An 18,391-nucleotide genomic window follows, 5' to 3' on the forward strand; every position below is an offset into this window, starting at 1 on the left:
AACCCGGCCACCGGCGGGCAGACGCCCACCTGGCAGCGGGAGCGAGTGACGCGCGCGCCCGCTGATTTCTCGGAAAGGGGTGCACTGGCAAGAAACCCCTGGGTATGCTCCCCTCCCATTGGCCAGCCTGCCTCCCGCTCTAGCTTGCCATTGGCCGAACGACCTGTTGGCCGACGCCCTCCGCTCGGCCGGGGGTATAAAAGCGCGGGGCGTCGCTGCTCCGAGCGCGAGTTTCGGGCTAACCTCACGGGCGCTGCGCTTTAGCCTGGAGAGCTTCTCACCTCGCTGCAGCCGGCGCAGTCCAGATGTGGAGCAGGTCAGCGGGAGGGGAGGGGGCGAGAGGGCTTCCCTGGAGGAGGGTGGGCACGTCTCGCCAGCCGGGTGCCTTGTTGGGTCCCCTGGGCTTCCAGATCCAGGCTTCTTAGCATCCAGAGGAAGTCCCCTTTTTCCTAGGATTGTGGCGCATCAGGACCTTGGACCTCTTCTTTGCGGTGATTAGCCCCGACCCTTCCCTTTGATCCTGCAGTTGCCGTCTTTGCTTGGTTCGGGTTGGGCCTTGCAGCTTTGGGATTGTCCCACTCTGAAGTTAGAGGAGCGGCCCTCCTCGGCATTGCCATCCGAAAGGTCTCCAGGGTGGTTTTCCTGCCTGAAGTAGAGGCTTCCGAGCGAGAAATGGAGAAGGAGTAAGAAGAGACGGAAGGGGAGGACACAGTTGGCTTGCCTTCTGGTGGTGGAGAGCCAAAGGATGGTGCAATCAACATCTGTCTCTAGAACAAGGTTTCTCAGCTCAACCACTTTAAGATGGGTGGATCTCAACTCCCAGAATTCCCTGGCTGGGGAATTCTGGGAGTTGAAGTCCACCCATCTTAAAGTGGTTGAGAAACACTGGCTTAGAAGCAGAGTTGGGACTTTTCTGCTCTGGCCTGTTTCCTGGTCGGGAAAAACATAGAAGCTGTGGTTCTCATGGATTTATCCATCCCGTCCAGGGGCTGCCTTCTGAGTTCCTGTAGAATGGTTCACTGGACCGTGGCTGTTCTTTTTGACAGGCTTTAAATGGAAATTGTGACTGGGGTTTTAAAAATGGAGCACCATCCAGAGAAGCCCAAATTAGAAACCTTCCCCATAAGCTGAAATTTAGAACGTAAAATTCTACCAAGAATTTGTAGTGAGTTATTCTAGGTTGCTATTGAAATGTGGTTTGTGTGACAGGTACTCGCAGTTTACTTCCAGATCTTTAAGGCTCATTACATTCTAACTTAGACAAATGTTTTACTTCTTGGGTTTACTTCTATGATTCTATGACTATTGAGATGTTGCTCAAAAGCTGTTGCTTCAGATCAGTGCAAGTCTCTTGAAAAAAGAGCAACAAAGATGATTACGGGGCTGGAGGCTCAAACATACGAAGAACGGTTGCAGGAATTGGGTATGTCTAGTCTAGTGAAAAGAAGGACCAGGGGTAACATGATAGCAGTCTTCCAATATTTGAGGGTCTGCCACAAAGAAGAGGGGATCAACCTGTTCTCCAAAGCACCTGAAGACAGGACAAGAAGCAACGGGTGGAAACTAACCAAGGAGAGAAGCAACCTAGAACTAAGGGGAAATTTCCTGACAGTTAGAACAATCAAATAGTGGAACAGCTTGCCTCCAGAAGTTGTAGGTGCTTCAACACTGGGGGTTTTAAAGAAGAGATTGGACAACCATTTGTCTGAAATCATATAGGGTCTCCTGCTTGAGCAGGGGGTTGGACTAGAAGACCTCCAAGGCCCCTTCCAACTCTATTATTCTGTTAAATTCTCCATTACGGAGCATCTGCTTACCTTGATTTAACTGTGCTGTAGGGCATATTAGGGCAGTGATGGTTCTCCAACAACAGTGGTCAAATCTTCTGGAATCACAGCTGTTGTTTTATCAGTGGGGAAACTGTTTGGCGGGGTCCAGTTTTGCTAGCCGCAGGCCCAGTCTTCCACCTTTCTCATTTGGGTTTATTGCTAGCAATAACAAAGGTACACTGAGGGCATTGACGTGTTAATAAATTTGGTTGGACATGCGAGCTGTACTCACTAGGGATGGCTGCAATTTAGGAAATGTTTTAGGAAATGTTTAGGAAAATTTTTCACCTCTTTTAACAAAACAATAATAGTTGCAAAATGTGAAGCTTCATTCTCCGTGTTCTAAGTTATCCACCATGGGTATCTGAATATTTCCATTTTTATAAAGACAGAGCGCGAGAGAGCACTGTAAAAGGAATCTGATTCTTTCAACGTTTTGAGGAAGCTCTTTCTCAGGGAAAATTGTTAATTGTTCTTGATTAAAGATAGTTTGGGCAATTCTCACCCCCCACACACAGTCAACTGATACATTATCTCATACAGTTTTACACTGAACATTTTGTTTGTGAAGAGATTCCCTTAAAATGCAGTTGGAATCAAACCTCTTGGGGGGTTCCATATATTTTTTTCTCGGTTGTGACTTATCTCTATTTGTATCTTACCTCCAATGACACTCGTAGTGACTGCTTTTAAGGAAAATCATGGCACTCAAAAAGGCTTAGATACAGTTTTATCCTGTGTTGATCTTTCCCTAATATAGATATAAGCAATTTGAAAATTTTCACTTAGTGTTCCACTGTGACATAAACTTCCACATATTATAAAATATAATTTGGATCTCTTGTTGACCCCCTCAGGTCAAGCTTGGCTCCTCATGATCTCCCAGATATGTCCATTCAATATTTTTATTTGTCAGATTTGTTTGTCACCCATTTTGCTTTAAAGCGATAATGCAAAAATATAGAAATTGTTACTACTGGCATCAGGAAACCCCCCCCCTCCTAGTCTTCAGCTCCAGAATCCAAGTTCTAACTATGATTGACTCTGTGGATCAGTTTCAGAACCAGCCAACATTGATTTAAATGTTGCTATCTAGCTGGCGTAGAATGTACATCAACATCTGTTAAAATATAAGATATTTGAGATATAACTTTTGGTACAAGAGCATTCCATAAGGGGAGCCTATCTGCCTCAAACACTCTGTGGTTTACATTATATTACAACCACCAGACTTTTTCTTATTATTTCCCAGATCTGTAGCTACCACGCAAATGCACACCTTCCTTCTTGAGGTCCTCCCTGTTGACACCTGTCAAATCAATTTCATAGAGGATTAAAAATGGAGCATAGGATCAGAGCAGTGTTTCTCAATCTTGGGAATTCTAAGATGGGGGGACTTCAACTCCCAGAATTGCCCAGCCAGCCATGGGTGAGAAACACCAGATTAGAGACTGAATCTTTAACAATATTGGAGTTCCACAGCAAAAGGACTCCAGTGTTGAAGAAAGCCCTTGACATGTTCTCCTTACAGGGTGTGTGACCGAAACGGTGGAAGGCGGCTTAGACAATGGCTGATCGAACAAATTGACAGTGGAATGTATCCTGGTTTGATTTGGGAGAATGAGGAGAAAACCATGTTTCGTATCCCATGGAAACATGCGGGAAAACAGGATTATAACCAAGAGGTGGATGCATCAATTTTCAAGGTATTACCAACCATCTTTTTTTAGGGAAATCACAGACATTCCTTGATTGAGTTCTTGGTAGTTTGGTCTAAGATCCAAAGAAGCGTCAAATATGAAGTTGTCCATTCCCCTTTTTGAGTGAATTTTGCTAAACTCAATTTCATTTCATTATTTTATCACATTTGATAAATAAATAAACGTATATGCTACTCATCTTGCTAGCCAAATCATGGTGTCCAACTTAGAATTTTTTTTTTAGAAGTGGCTCTCCCCCTGCCCCATCATGTAAAAATGGGTTCCTACATTGGAACAACTTCAAGTTTACCTAGATAGAACTTGTTTTGAATTGCCCCTGGAATTAGATGGTAGTTAAATAGATGGGATCCCAATTCCTCACCACTACCAAGGAGATGTATTTCTTTTATTTTGTCTGTGGTGCTGAATTGGAGAGCTGGGTAATTTAGATGGTAGTCTTAAAAAAAGCAACCGAATACACCTTGATTCTCGGTAGAAATTGTATTTTAAAGGGGCTATCTGCATGCATTTTTAAAATAGCGGGCAAGATGTTTTGACGTGGCGTGTGTGCTGACACCGGTGATTATAAGATGTAGAATAAGCCTAAGAATAAGAATGAAGAATGGCCTCTACAGGACCAGTGGCCCATCGAGTGACTTGGATGGTGCTGATGGCCTTACTGATTAGTCTTCCTAACTTGTTTTTATTTTATTCATTGATTAGGGATCCCATCTTTATTATTTTTATGTATTTATTTCCTGCCTTTATTATTTTTACAAATAACTCAAGGTGGTGAACACACCTAAAACTCCTTCCTCTTCCTATTTTCCCCACCACAGCCGCCCTGTCAGGTGGGTTTGGTCTGAGGGGGGGGGCTGGGCCCCCAAATTGCATGTACACTGAGTGCTTTTGTACCGGAGACAAATTCCTTGTGTGCCTAATCACAGTTGGCCAAATAAAATGTAAATTAAAGTCAATTGCCCAATTGGTTTTCATGGCTAAGGTGGGACTTGAATTCACAATCTCCTACTTTCTGGCCTGATGCCTAAACCAAGCTGGCTCTCCTTTGCCCCTTCCTTGGGAATCCTTTGTCGCTTTCTGAGATCAGGATCTCAAGCCGTTGAGTCCTTCTTTGTGAGAACGCTTCCTGTCCTTCCATGTAGGCCTGGGCGATATTCAAAGGGAAGTACAAAGAAGGCGACAAGGCAGAACCGGCCACGTGGAAAACCCGACTACGTTGTGCCTTAAACAAGAGTCCTGACTTTGAAGAGGTGACCGAGAGGTCACAACTGGACATTTCGGAGCCCTACAAGGTTTACCGCATTGTTCCAGAGGAAGAACAGAAATGTAAGTGTGGTCCAGCCGCGCAGATTTGCAGCACGGCCTCTGCTCACTGCAGTTATGTCTGGGTGCAGGTATTAGACGGTGGGCTTAGTTCTTATTGGCTTCTCTTCAAAACAAAACCTTTCCCAGGATAAGTTACACAGATTTTAAAAATCTTTTGAGCCGCTAAGGTTGAGAAATGATTCAAACTGTCCTCTCCAAATTATTGGAGGGAAGAGAACTAAAATCTTCCCTTAGGTAGAGCTAGATCAAAACACTGGTGCATTTGAAATAAATGGTTCTCTGAAAAAAAAATAGCATGACTGCAGTGGAGCAATAGCAGTTAGACTTATATACCGCTTTATAGTGCTTTTACAAACCTCTCTTAAGCGTTTTACAGAATCAGCACATTGCCCCCAACAATCTGTGTCCTCATTTTATTGACCTTGGAAGGATGGAAGGCTGAATCCACCTTGAGCCGGTCAGGATCAAACTCCTGGCTGTGGGCAAAGTCAGCCTGCAATACTGCATACTAACCACTGCACCACACGGCTCCAAACAACAACCATTACAATAATTTGTTTAGCAACCATTTGAAGTTACAGTGGCACTGAAAAAGTGAGTTATAACTGGTTCTTGAGTTATCTCCAGGACATGCTTAAGACACATATGGAAGTGGCATCAAGCAAATTCCTGCCCTTTCCAGCCAGATATTAGGACTTTAACTCCCAGAATTCCCCAGCTGGAAAACAACGATATAAGCAAAACCACGAGATTTTTGATCTTGCATGTCTGGTGCATCTTTTTGAGAAACCATCTCAGCCAGCTTGCTATGCCCGAGCCATCTCTACTTTTCTGCCATCGGTGGGAGCAGAGAGGATTTACTCCCCTTTTAACCCAGCAGTTATGCCACCCCCCCTCCAAGATTCTATTTTCTGGGGTTGTGAGAATGGGCAAAAATGCAACTCTGGGTCTGCTCTTTTGTCATAGCTACATGTTGTGGTTATAGAACACCATGTCCGACTTTACCCGAGCTGTACAGCCTGCATTATTTTTAGCTGTGGTTCTTCTGGTGTGTTTTTTCAACCATGCAAAACTGAATTTCAAGAAATCTGTCTCTGCACCGGGACTTTTGCTGTTGATTGCATGAACTCCTTTGTCTGTGAAGCAACCCCAAATGCCATTTTCTCACCCTTTGTGTGATGTTTCGGAGGTGTCAAGGTGGGGGTCTCTGCAGTGAAATCCACAAGGCTTGGTTCCCTGTGATAAAAAACAACAACTTATTTTCTCTTTGGTTTGCATTTAAAAACTAATAGAAAAGTTGCCCCCACTCTCCCAGAGTTTGTCTAAAGGCCACTGTTTAAAACATGTCCAAATATTTCTGTTTTTCTGCGCTGTCTTTATGGTTTAATGGGGGGGGGGGAACTTGTCATGTCTGGAGTTCTGAATATCCTGTTTTTCTACCCACCTCAGTGCCAAATCAAGAGAGCGAGGTTTTAGAATCACTCCAAAGCTGATTTTTTTTCCCAAAAGGCAACTGGACTTTGTTTTTTCTTGAAGACGTTTCACTTCTCATCCAAGAAGCATCTTCAGTTCTGACCGAATGTTGGAGATGAAGATGCTTTAACTGCTTAACTGAAGATGCTTCTTGGATGAGAAGCGAAATGTCTTCAAGAACAAAAAAATCAAGAAAGTCCAGTTGCCTTTTGGAAAAAGACAACCATGATCTGGATGATTGAGAAGACAGATTTTAGATCACTTTTTCTTCTTCTTTTCCTTTGCTTCTTTCTCTGTCAATCTCTATTAATCTCTGAATCTCTCGCAGAATGATATTCTTGGTAAAGTGTGCAGTAAGACTCAAATGGTATTTCCTTCCAGGCAAACTTGGAATGGGGACCAAATGCAGCTTGAATGAGATCACAGACATGGATTGTAACCCTTCCTCAATAGAAGAGTTAATGAAAGAGGTAACTAAACTGTTTCACACTAGGCTAAAGTGTAATTTCCTCCCCCCCCCCATCCCTTTAGAGTTGTATCTTTTGGCCAGAATTTTTCCATACAGTAGAGCAGTGGGTCTCAACCTGTGGTCCACAAACCCCTGATGGGCTATGATGTGAAGGCTGAAAAAATGTTATGATTTAAATCTTGAGTTAAGTCTTGGGGGGCCGTGGCTGCAAAAGGTATTTAAAGGGGGGAGGGTCTGTGGTGAAGGTTGAGAACCAATGTAGTAGAGTAAATAAAACCTGGTCCAATAAAATGGGTTTAGTATGGAAGAAATTGGTCCCCAAGCCCTTTCCTAGGACTTGGCCCTTCCACTGATGATACTATTAATCCATCAGTGTGCAACTGTTCTTCTCTAGGTGAATTGCTTCGGTGGTGTCTGCAGGGGCATGGATAAAAAAGTCAAGATGGTAGAGCTGAACCTTTTCATGTCCATGAAAAAATGCAACATGCATACAAAAGTGCAAGCTGTGATTGCACTGATGTGGCCGCCATTTTGGCTTTTCTAATCACACTCAATGGATAACCCCTGAGTGCTGATTTCTGTGTAGGTTGCAGGAAATGGAATCTGTTGTGGGAAAGCTTCCTGGATCCTTCTTTGCAGCTCCTCCCGCCCTTTCCAGAATAAGTACAACTCAGGAAGATAAGTGTGCATGGCAATATGGGAGAAAGGCCATAGATTAAAAAAAAATTGTGGGCCGCTATATATGGCATTCAGAGATGGCCAATCTCAGAATAATTTAGGGTAAGATAAACTGCTTTCTGGTGGCAGTTCTGTTGGCTTGGTCAGCTCAAGGTTCCATGTCTTCTTCTCCATAAACTCCCCAGACTCCTTCAGCTGTAGAGGAATACCTTGGCACAATCAAAAGGAGTCCTTCACCACCACAGGAGAGCAGCAGAAACCCACCCATCCCAGACTGGTGGATGCATCAGTCGAATCCTGGTAAGCCACCCTTTCCAGTAGGAGAGAATATCTGCAGCTCAGGGTTGAATTGTGGGGTTCTTGGTGCTCTCTGAGCTTGGTTGATTGTTGGCTTGCAGAAGTTTCATTACTCATCTAGGTAACTTCATCAATTAGCGTCATTATCACACTGATGATGTTATCTATTTGGGTAATGTTATCTATTTGGGTAATGAAATGTCTGCAAGTCAACAACCAAGCTCAGGCAGAACTCATCCTTTGTCATAGGCACTCATCGATTGGGGGAAAGAGAGAGCAGGTAATGTCATTCCTGTCATAAGATTGTTGGGTGAAGGGTGTCAATTCCATCAAGATTGTTGGGTGAAGGACTTGTGTCAATTCCAACAAGATTATATTGTCCAAGGCTGTCTTGATTCCTCAGCCATAAGCCTTTGGAAGTCTGTGAAGGACTACAGAAAGAATCTAACTTGGGCTTTGATTTGATAAATTATCCTGATATATTTGTTTAAACCAAAGATGATGTAGATAGGTCAATGAGAGCAGAGATGCTTTAATGTGATACCGGTAAAATATTTGTCAAGCTTCCAACAGCCAATTGCACCCAGCAAAAGTCTCACAGAGACGTCTTTAATTTTTTTTTTTGAAAGAGAACAAACACAATAATGTTACATGTATCTTGGGGACTAAATACCTTTTAAGACCTTACAGTATTTATATCTGAATTTGCTAGGGAAGAGCTATTTTCATCCTCAAGAAAGCATCCTCTATTGAACAGGAGATGTAACGGATGGTTTGCCGGATAAAACAGGAATCTCCAGATGTTCTGGACCTACCATGTTTTCCAAACTCATTCCTTTCTCCTAGGCACAGAGAATGCAATTATGTTAGTACTTATTTATGGAATAAATAAACTAGGCCATTGTGTTTACAGTATAAACTGGCCAGGTCATTGTGTAACTCTGTTGTGGTGGTCTGGCTTTGGCTGATAAAGACGAGGACAACCTGTCCATGTAGGTGAACTTGCTCTTTGCCCATGGAACCAAGTTCATGAGGATGCCAAATTTCAAGAAGGAAAAGAAAACTCAGTCAAATCGGTCCTTGACTTATGTCAAGGGTGGCAGTTGTAGATCTTGAAACCAAGCAGACTTCTGGCTGAAGGAACAAAGTTCAATGTCCAACATTGAGACATCTCAGTCACAGATGGTAGAAAGTGGTGGAGGCCTTCAAGAGTTAGTCCCAAGGAGTCAACAGCACTCGTCCTAGATGAAGTAGTTGAGCTGAATTTAATCCAGCAGAGAAGGGAAGCCTTAATTTGGAGATTCCAGATGTATATTCTGCTTACAAGAAAAAATAATAATTTATTTTTTCTTTTCTTAACCATAGCTTTGTCCCTGATGACTGGGTTTGCTGCATATGAGCCGCTTCTAGGTATGGTCTTTCAATCAGTATCCAGTGCGATTAGCCATGATTTAACTCCAATTCCTTTTCAATTGCCTCGTTTTTTTTTTCATTCCAAAGACTGTGAGCATTGTGCATGCCTTCGGGCAGAGGGGAATGCCCAGAATGGATACTAGAACTAATAATACTGATATTAATATCAATAATGCTGTGGAATCAAATACAAGAGCCCCACACCAGTAATCAAGGCTTACTGCAGTAATTATTCAGCACGTGCTGGAGGAAATCCTTCCCCAAAATAATAAATAAATGATGTAAGTCTGAATATTCATAATCAGCAAATATCAAATTACTTCTCCAACTTTCTACCTTTACAATCCTCAAGAGTTATTTTTTTTAAAAAAAGAAATATATCAGTTATGTTGCCACAGCAGTTTTGATAAAGCATACTGAGAACTGAGATCTTCAACGCTGCCTCAATCAGCACACATTCTTTCTATGTTTCCATGCTAATATGTTCCCACTCTTCCCAAAACATATTTTCCTACAATTCTAATACTAATACTAATATTTAAATCCCTCTTTCTCATTGTCAACGACTTTGCGTTCGATAAAATACTGGGGGACAGGGCATGGGGTTCCAGTCTGCACGGGGAGAAATGACTATTGCAAAAGCTTGGATGAGGCATATAAGATTGGAATTGACTATTGCAAAAGCTTGGATGAGGCATATAAGATTGGAATTGTGCAGTTTTGTAGCTGCAAGCCCATGAAGTTAAGGCTGAGAAGGGGTGGACCTCTTTGAGGAAGGAAATAGGGCTACAGAACAAAAATCATGGGCAAGAACGCATGAGATGACATAGATGTCTTTTCCAGAAGCATGGCTCTGGTGGGACATGTTTATGGAAAGCAAAGTTTGAAGGGCACTCTGATTTCAAAATGGTTCCACTGAGACTTCAGGATTGCAGTGATGCGGCTGTAAATCCAACAGATGATAGGTGTCTGTGATGGCAACCTCGGGTTTCCTTACAACAGGGGTCTTCAAACTTGGCCCTTTTATGACTTATGGACTTCAACTCCCAGAATTCCTCAGCCAGGCACATGTGCCTGGCTGAGGAATTCTGGGAGTTCAAGTCCACAATCATAAAAGGGCCAAGTCTGAAGACCCTTACCTTACAAGTTTGTGAACAGTCCCATAAGCAAAGCTAAGGGGAAGTTTAAAATACTTCCTTGTGCAATGTTCTCAATGAAATTCAAAGCTTCCACCGGAGAAATGGTATAAGAGGATAATTCCACCTTCCCAATTTGGCACAAGCTTCTTGTCAGTCCCTTGGACTTGGTTTTTCCAAGCATTTAAGTAAAATGGAGGCGTTGAAGATCCCACTATTTGCTCCGTTTTCTGTTTGCCCCAGAAAATTTATAGAATAACAGAATGACAGAGCTGGAAGGGACCTTGGAGATCTTCTAGTCCAACTTTCTGCTAGAGCAGGAAACCTTATCATATTTCAGACAAATGGTTGTCTAATTTCTTCTATAAAACCTCCGGTGTTGGAACACCCACAACTTCTGGAGGCAAGTCATGTATGTTTGAAGGCAATTTACGCTGGAGAGCAGAGCTTTGATGTAGCTTGGTGGACTTGCATCCTGAAATACTTTCTTCCGTACCACGATCCCATTTTTGAGAAGAGCACCTGGGTCCACCCCTTGCAGTCCTCAAAACAGGCTACCTGCAAACTCACCTGATGATTTTTACCTTGTGTGACTTTGTAGCCTACTCCCAAATGGTGATCAACTTCTACTATGGAGGAAAGCTGGTGGGGAGCACAACCACCTCTCGCCCCGAAGGCTGCCGGATCTCTCTGGGAGAGGTGCCCTATTGCCTGGATAGCCTGGAACACGTGCAGTTCCCATCCGCAGAGTTGATCTCCAATGAGCGCCAGAGGCAGATTACCAGAAAGCTCTTTGGGCACCTGGAACGGGGTGTCCTTCTGCATTGCAACAAACAAGGCATCTTCATCAAGCGGCTGAGCCAAGGAAGAGTCTTCTGGAGTGGGAACACCATGGCCTGCAAGGAGAAGCCCAACAAATTGGACCGGGATGAGGTGGTCAAAATCTTTGACACCAACTACTTCCTCCGAGGTCAGTGAGACCACCTTTTTCTATTTAAATGTCTATGGAGATTCTCCTTCATCCAGGTCCTGGCTGTCCCAAAGATACTTTTTCAGGAGGCAACTGGACATTCTTGTTTTTCTTTGAAGACGTTTTGCTTCTCCTCCAAGAAGCTTCTTCAGCTCTGACTGGATGGTGGGGAATGGAAAGATTTATATTGCTTGCAGGAATAAAAATCCTTCCATTCCCCCATCATTTAGTCAGAGCTGAAGAAGCTTCTGGGATGAGAAGTGAAAATAAGGAAGTCCAGTTGCCTCCTGAAAAAGCACCTTTTGGACTTTTTCTGTTTATGTGCTGCTAAGCCTACTGAGATCAGTCACCTATTCCTAATTTCAGTGAGTAAAAGTTTGCTTGTTTTCCAGAGCTCCATCAGTATTATAACAATCAAGGACGCTTCCCAAACAGCAAAGTGATTCTGTGTTTTGGAGAAGAATTTCCAGATGCTGTTCCTTTACGCTGCAAGCTGATCCTGGTGGAGGTGAGCAGGACAATCGGTCAGGATGTCAATGACTCAAATTCTGACTTGAGTTCCCTGGTCAAATGTCAGAACTTCCTAAGGTTAATTGTAGAGCTGGTCCTCCTTGTTTGTGTTAGTTCACTTTTCTTTTTCAAAACAGCCATATACTGTAGAGCCAACACAGTGCTGGGCTGTATTAACAGAGGGATAGAATCAAGATCACGTGAAGTGTTAATACCACTTTACAAGGCCTTGGTAAGGCCACACTTGCAATACTGCATCCAGTTTTGGTCACCACGATGTAAAAAAGATGTTGAGACTCTAGAAAGAGTGCAGAGAAGAGCAGCAAAGATGATTAGGGGACTGGAGGCTAAAGCATATAAGGAACGGTTGCTGGAATTGGGTATGTCTAGTTTAACGAAGAGAAGGATGATGGGGGACATGATAGAAGTGTTCCAATATCTCAGGGGCTGCCCCAAAGAAGAGGGAGTCAAGCTATTCTCCAGAGCGTCTGAAGGCAGGACAAGAAGCAACGGATGGAAACTCATCAAGGAGAGAAGCAACCTAGAACTAAGGAGGAATTTCCTGACAGTGAGAACAATTAACCAGTGGAACAACCTGCCTCCAGAAGCTGTGGGTGCTCCAACACTGGAAGTTTTAAAGAAGAGACTGGACAGCCATTTGTCTGAAATGGTATAGGGTTTCCTGCCTGAGCAGGGGGTTGGACTAGATGACCTCCAAGGTCCCTTCCAACTTTATCATTATTATTATTATACTAACGCTCATATTTTTAGATCTTATTTGATGTGAGTGATTTGGAGGGTTCTGTTTCCCACTGGGAGGCCCTGCTCTTTCTTCCTTGACCGTCAAAGTTTCTTGTTAAAATTGCTCCGCTTTTGAATACCTCTGTGTGGCAATGGTTTCCTTTACGGTTCTTCACCTATAGACAGAATCTTGCCAGGCTCAGAACAGAACGTAACAGAATAACAGAGTTGGAAGGGACCTTGGAGGTCTTCTAGTCCAACCCCCTGCTCAGACAGGAGACCTACACCATATCACACAAATGTTTGTCCAGTCTCTTTCTAAAAGCCTCAATGATCGAGCACCCACAATATCTGGAGGCAAGCAGTTCCACTGATTAATTGTTCTCACTGTCAGAAATTTTTTCCTTAGTTCTAGGTTGGTTCTCTCTTTGATGAGTTTCCATCCGTTGCTTCTTATCTTGCCTTCAGGTGCTTTGGAAAATAAGTTGATCCCTTCTTTGTGGCAGCCCCTCAAGTACTGGAAGATAGCTATCATGTCCGAATACACAATAACAGAGTTGGAAGGGACCTTGGAGGTCTTCTAGTCCAATCCGGGCAGGAAACCTTATGCCATTTCAGACAAATGGCTGTCCAGTCTCTTCTTAAGAACCTCCAGTGTTGGAGCCCCCACAACTTCTAGAAGCAAGTCATTCCGCTGATTAATTGTTCTCACTATTAGGAAATTTCTCCTTAGTTCTAGGTTGCTTCTCTCCATGATTAGTTTCCATCCGCTGTTTCTTGTCCTACCTTGAGATGCTTTGGAAAATAAGTTGACCCCCTCTTCTTTGTGACAGTCCCTCAAGGAATTATTACTACAGATATACTCTGGGAAAAGCTAGAGAGGAATTATCTTAACTCTCTTCCTGCCAACCAAACTTTCTAAGCTGGTTTTGGAAAGCAGCTTTTTGCTTTCCTATGACTCCTGGGAATCCAGAGCACATTCCACCTCATTGACCTTTGAGATAGGTTGGATGTTGCACAGGTTACCCAAAGCATCTTGGACACCATGGAACAGCCAGCAGACCCAGCTGCTCTTTTGATACTTGACCTTTGTATTTACAACTTCTTCTTTACCGTTGCTTTTACAACCTCTCTGTTACACTGTGGGCCCTTCCTATGTAGCCATGACCCAACCCAAGATATCTCCTTGTCTTCTGAATGCAGATCGAGCAGCTGAGCATCCGGCAGCTGGTGGAGGAAGCCCGGAAGAACGAAACCAATGCTGTGGGCCACTCAGCTGGTGAGGAGGCACATTATGATCAGATGTACAGGAACTACCAGGATTCTTGTGGACCTCACCAAAGACCCATTTTCAGAGAAAACCAACAAATTACCGTTTGAGACCCCGGATCAGACTAGTTCATAATTTTTTCAAGCTTTTTTTGCTCTCCCTCCCCCCCTCGATCTTACAGCTTAGATCTTCCACAACTTCAGTTGGGTGTTTTAAAAGAAGGTTTTGTGTGTAAATATATAAATGGTTTAAATAATTCAGTTCAGTCTTTATTACGGTCACAGACCAGCACTGAAAAATTTAAAAGTTAAAATAAAGCAGAACCGAACAGAACAAGGCCCACCAATGTATTACAATTGATGGTGAAATTGTCAGCGGGTGGGCAACGTCTGCCTAATTTTACAGACAGTGTAACAAAACGTAGCTACGTTCGGAGAAACTGAATCGTATGGATCTGACCATAATAGATGTACATAAAAGAGATCAGAGTTTATAGGGCAGTGATGGTGAACCTTTTAGAGACTGAGTGCCCAAACTGCAACCCAAAACCCACTTATGTATTGTCGGGTGCCGGGTGGGTGTGGCCCATTGGCTGGGTGTGGCCCATCGGGTGGGCGTGGTCCATTGGGTGGGTGTGGCTACGGTGGTAACGGCAGACTGGGTGGGACTAAAAAGTTCAATCAATCAATTCCAACTTTGCGAGATCTTTTTTTTCCCTGTGAGAAGTTGAAATTGACTGATTGATTGAACCTTTTTTTTTTTTTTTTTGCACACGGCAGCAGAGGCCTAAAGCGAAAAGGTTTTATAAAACCCAGCTGAAGGCCTAGGACTGGGGCAACGGTGCGTGTGTCCACAGAGAGGGCTCTGAGTGCCACCTCTGGCACCCGTGCCATAGGTTCGCCACCACTGTTATAGGATATTTAATCAGATAAAGGGTTATAAGATGAATCCATGAATTCCTGTAGAAGTGGCAAAGGTTTAAATATACTAGTTTCCCCCCCTTCCTTTTGGGAGTTTAACATAAAAATACAGCATGCAGAATCTTTTAGTCCACCCCCCTGCTCAAACATCAGTTAATACAGAGTAATAGACTTGGAAGGGACCTTGGAGGTCTTCTAGTCCAACCCCCTGCTTGAACATCAGTTGCAAATGGCCTGGATGTTTTCAGCTACTGAAAGTCACACAGAAAATAAGTTTGAGAGCTTTGACACACGTCGGTCTTTTTAAAGGGTGTAACCATCACACCCAAACACACTTTTTTATTTCCTGCAAAGGGTCTGATTTAACATTGTTGTGGGGGAACTAATGGAAATGAAACACAGTCAGCCCTCATAGTCTGTATTGTCGGGACAAAGTGAGGTTGAGAAACACGGCTTTCAATACTTATTTAACTTTATTCTGATATTCACCAGCACAAGAGAAGTGGTATTCCATTATTCAATATATCCAAAATTAAACCGACAATGCCAGGATAGTTCAAAATACATACAGACTGAAAAGTATACATAGACATCAAGAGGACATTAAAAGCAGCATTCTGGAAAATAGAAACTTGGAATGGCAGTATAAAATGCAAATATTACCCATCTCACAGGCTTGTTATGGGGAAAAAAGGGGGAGGAAATATAAGGAGTATAAGGCACATTCGCCACCTTGAGGTATTTATAAAAATAATAAAAGTGGGATAAAATGAAATTAAAAATATATACATATACAGGCATGTACACGTGCGCAGACATGTGTATTCATAAATGAAGCAATAAGATTTACCAAAAGGGATAATTTAGTTCTGGATGTTTTAAATATTTTAATAACAATTCTCTTGTGCTGGTTGATGACAATAAAGTTGAGCAAGGTTACATATTAGTCATCTAGAGTAGAACAAGTATTGGTGACGTTCCCTGGTTGGATCATGAAAACTGCAAGAAAACAACCAAGTTTAGAGAGCATCAAGGATCCTACATTTGCCTCCTCCTCCTCCTCCTCCTCCTCCTCCTCCTCCTCCTGCTCCTCCTCCTCCCATACCTCACTCTCTTCTAGCACTGATCATGTTACTTAGTTGGGTAATGAAACATTTGCAAGAAACAACCAAGCTCAAAGACTATGGAGATTCAAAGAATCTCCAAGAAAAAAACAAAGTCCAGTTGCATTTTGGAAAAGCATTTTTGGGACAACCAAGCTCAGTGTGCACCCAGGACCCCACAGTCGTCGTCATCCTCCTCCTCCTCCTCCTCCTCCTCCTCCTCCATCTCACATACCCCACTCCTTTCTAGTACTGTCTGCTATTTTCTTGCAATGTTTGCAAGAAAACAACCAAGCTCAGAGACCCCACCGCAAGGACCCCACAGTTCAACCCTGAGATGCAAATATTCTCTTCTGTTGATATTGGCCTTTGTTGGGACACACAGGGTTGACTTAAAACCCTTCAAGGCCAGAGGAATCTCTCGAAACACACACTGGATCACTGCATCTCAGGATTTACACACAGGGGAGTGTGTATGGGTGTTCACTCATGCAGATCTAACCTGCTCGTGATTATGAAGCGCTGGTGCAATCTGCAACACCGATTCCATCATGGTTTTTAAAAAGGGCATGACGTTCGTTTGCTAAGGGGAAATCAGGATGCTCTCTCTTTGCTCCTGGGCTGCTGTCCTGGGCCTCTGAGGTGCTCCACAGAGTTAGTCCTCAACCCTTGACCACAATTGAGCCCAACATTTCTGTTGCTAAGCGAGACTGTTGTTAAATGAGTTTTGCCCCATTTTATGACCTTTCTGGCTGCTGTTGTTAAGTGATTCACTGTTCACTGAGTAAGACGGTTGTTAAGTGAGCCTGGCCTTCCCATGGACTCTGCTTATCAGAAGGTCACAAAAGGGGATCACGTGAACCCCGGGCACACTGCGACCATCATAAATATGACTCAGTTGCCCAGCGGCCGAATTTTGATCACGTGACCGCGGAGAGGCTGCAACGATTGTAAGTGTGAAAAAAACGGTCATTTTTCAGCACTGTTGTAACTTTGAACGGTCCTTAAACAAGCTGTTGTAACTTGAGGACTCCCTGCGTGGTCCCAATTCTGAGAGTGGTCTCACTGAGAGCAGAGGCAATCCGAGAACTGCGCTGAGGTGCCCCCGAGCATGACTGAGAGCAATCAGGCTGATTGCTCCATCTCTCCGCGTATTTATTTTGACCGCTGCTTTAAAATGTTTTGCCATGGTTTTACCCGCATGTGCCTTCAAGTAAACACCAGCCTTTTGTAAGCAACTGTCTTCTGCCTTCTGATGGGGAAAAAACACAAACACACACATCTAGCCTTACCTTAAAGCTTTGGGGAGGGCTCCCCCACCACCCTGTTTGTTGGAGGTTGAAATCCAAACTTTTCTTCCAAAACTAGGGGAGATGGGCTGGGCACAGAGACCACACTTCATGCTCTGGAGAAGAGAACGGCCTTGGGGGGCTAGTTAGGTTGATGAGTAGCAGATGGACCCAGCGCTGAGCAAGGATCTTTTGCATCCTCGTGGCACGTGGACACATTTTGGGGGTGGCGTTCAGGCCTTTCTCTTCTGCTTCTTTTAAATCGGGGGTAGGCAAAGTTTTGGGGGAAGGCAAAGCCTGCAGTTCAACCTCACCCTGCAGAGGACCACCTGGAGATGGGATTATAGGTAGTCCTCAGTTTACAACAGTTGCAAAAGGGGTCACCTGACCCCCGGACAGTGTGACCGTCACAAATATGAGCCACTTGCCAAGCATCTGGATTTTGATCACGTGACCCTGGGGAGGCTGCAACGGTCATTGATGTGAAAAATGATCCTAAGTCCCTTTTTTCGGGGCTGTTGTGAACTGTTGTAACTCCTGAACTACACGACTACCTGTATTTGCACTTAGGTCCTTCTTACTCTGCCTTATTTGGCCCAACTGATCTGCACTTTGGAAAGAGCTGGGAAATGCAGCCTCTGATCTCCTTGGCCAAGGGTCTCCCATCCCATTTCTGGAGGGAAGGCTGAAATCCATCCGGGACAGTTTCAGTTAGAAGCAGCAAGCCCAGCTCCAGCAGTTGAACGGCTCCGGGCTGTGAGCAGAGGATTGCATCTGCTTCCTCCAGCCCTCTTCAATCTAGCCTTCTCAGAAGTGTGAAAACAGGCGTTAGAAAAACTAACAGTTGCCCTTCTTTTTTTTCCCCCTTCCCTTCCCTTCCCTTCCCCTCCCCTCCCTTTCCTTTTTTTTTTTCCGCTTGCAAGCCCGGAGGTTTGGGATTGCTCAATCTGCAAAGTTCAGTCCGTTTCCCAAAAGAGCCCCTTGGTTTGCTGTTGAAATCTGGGACAGTCTATCCGGGTTCGGTCTTGGCTGGCTGCAAGAACTTGCGGGGATGTTTCTTCACCCGTGTCAGACACACTAACAGATTCAAACAAAACAGGTATAAATAGATTATAAAAACAGAGCACACGGTTAAAAAGTACAGGTAGTTCCCGACTTACCCCAGTTTGTTTAGTGACTGTTCAAAGCACTGAAAAAAGTGAGGTATGACTTATGACACTTACAGCCACTGCAGCGTCTCATGGAC

At 43.8% G+C, this 18,391-nt stretch overlaps 1 protein-coding gene across 1 annotated transcript; it reads left to right on the forward strand.

Moving 5' to 3' along the window:
• The first annotated feature begins 250 nt into the window (after window positions 1–250).
• On the forward strand, window positions 251–14,074 carry IRF8 (interferon regulatory factor 8). The gene is made up of 9 exons (XM_015816845.1): window positions 251–316; window positions 3,361–3,535; window positions 4,693–4,876; window positions 6,731–6,819; window positions 7,682–7,796; window positions 9,159–9,203; window positions 10,944–11,312; window positions 11,705–11,820; window positions 13,767–14,074. The coding sequence occupies exons 1-9, from the start codon at window positions 306–308 to the stop codon at window positions 13,941–13,943; spliced, it is 1,281 nt and encodes a 426-aa protein (XP_015672331.1). The 5' UTR covers window positions 251–305; the 3' UTR covers window positions 13,944–14,074.
• Window positions 14,075–18,391: the final 4,317 nt, after the last annotated feature.

This window comes from Protobothrops mucrosquamatus, unplaced genomic scaffold (assembly GCF_001527695.2).
Source record: "Protobothrops mucrosquamatus isolate PMUCROS unplaced genomic scaffold, P.Mucros_1.0 scaffold510, whole genome shotgun sequence".
Taxonomy (NCBI): domain Eukaryota; kingdom Metazoa; phylum Chordata; class Lepidosauria; order Squamata; family Viperidae; genus Protobothrops; species Protobothrops mucrosquamatus.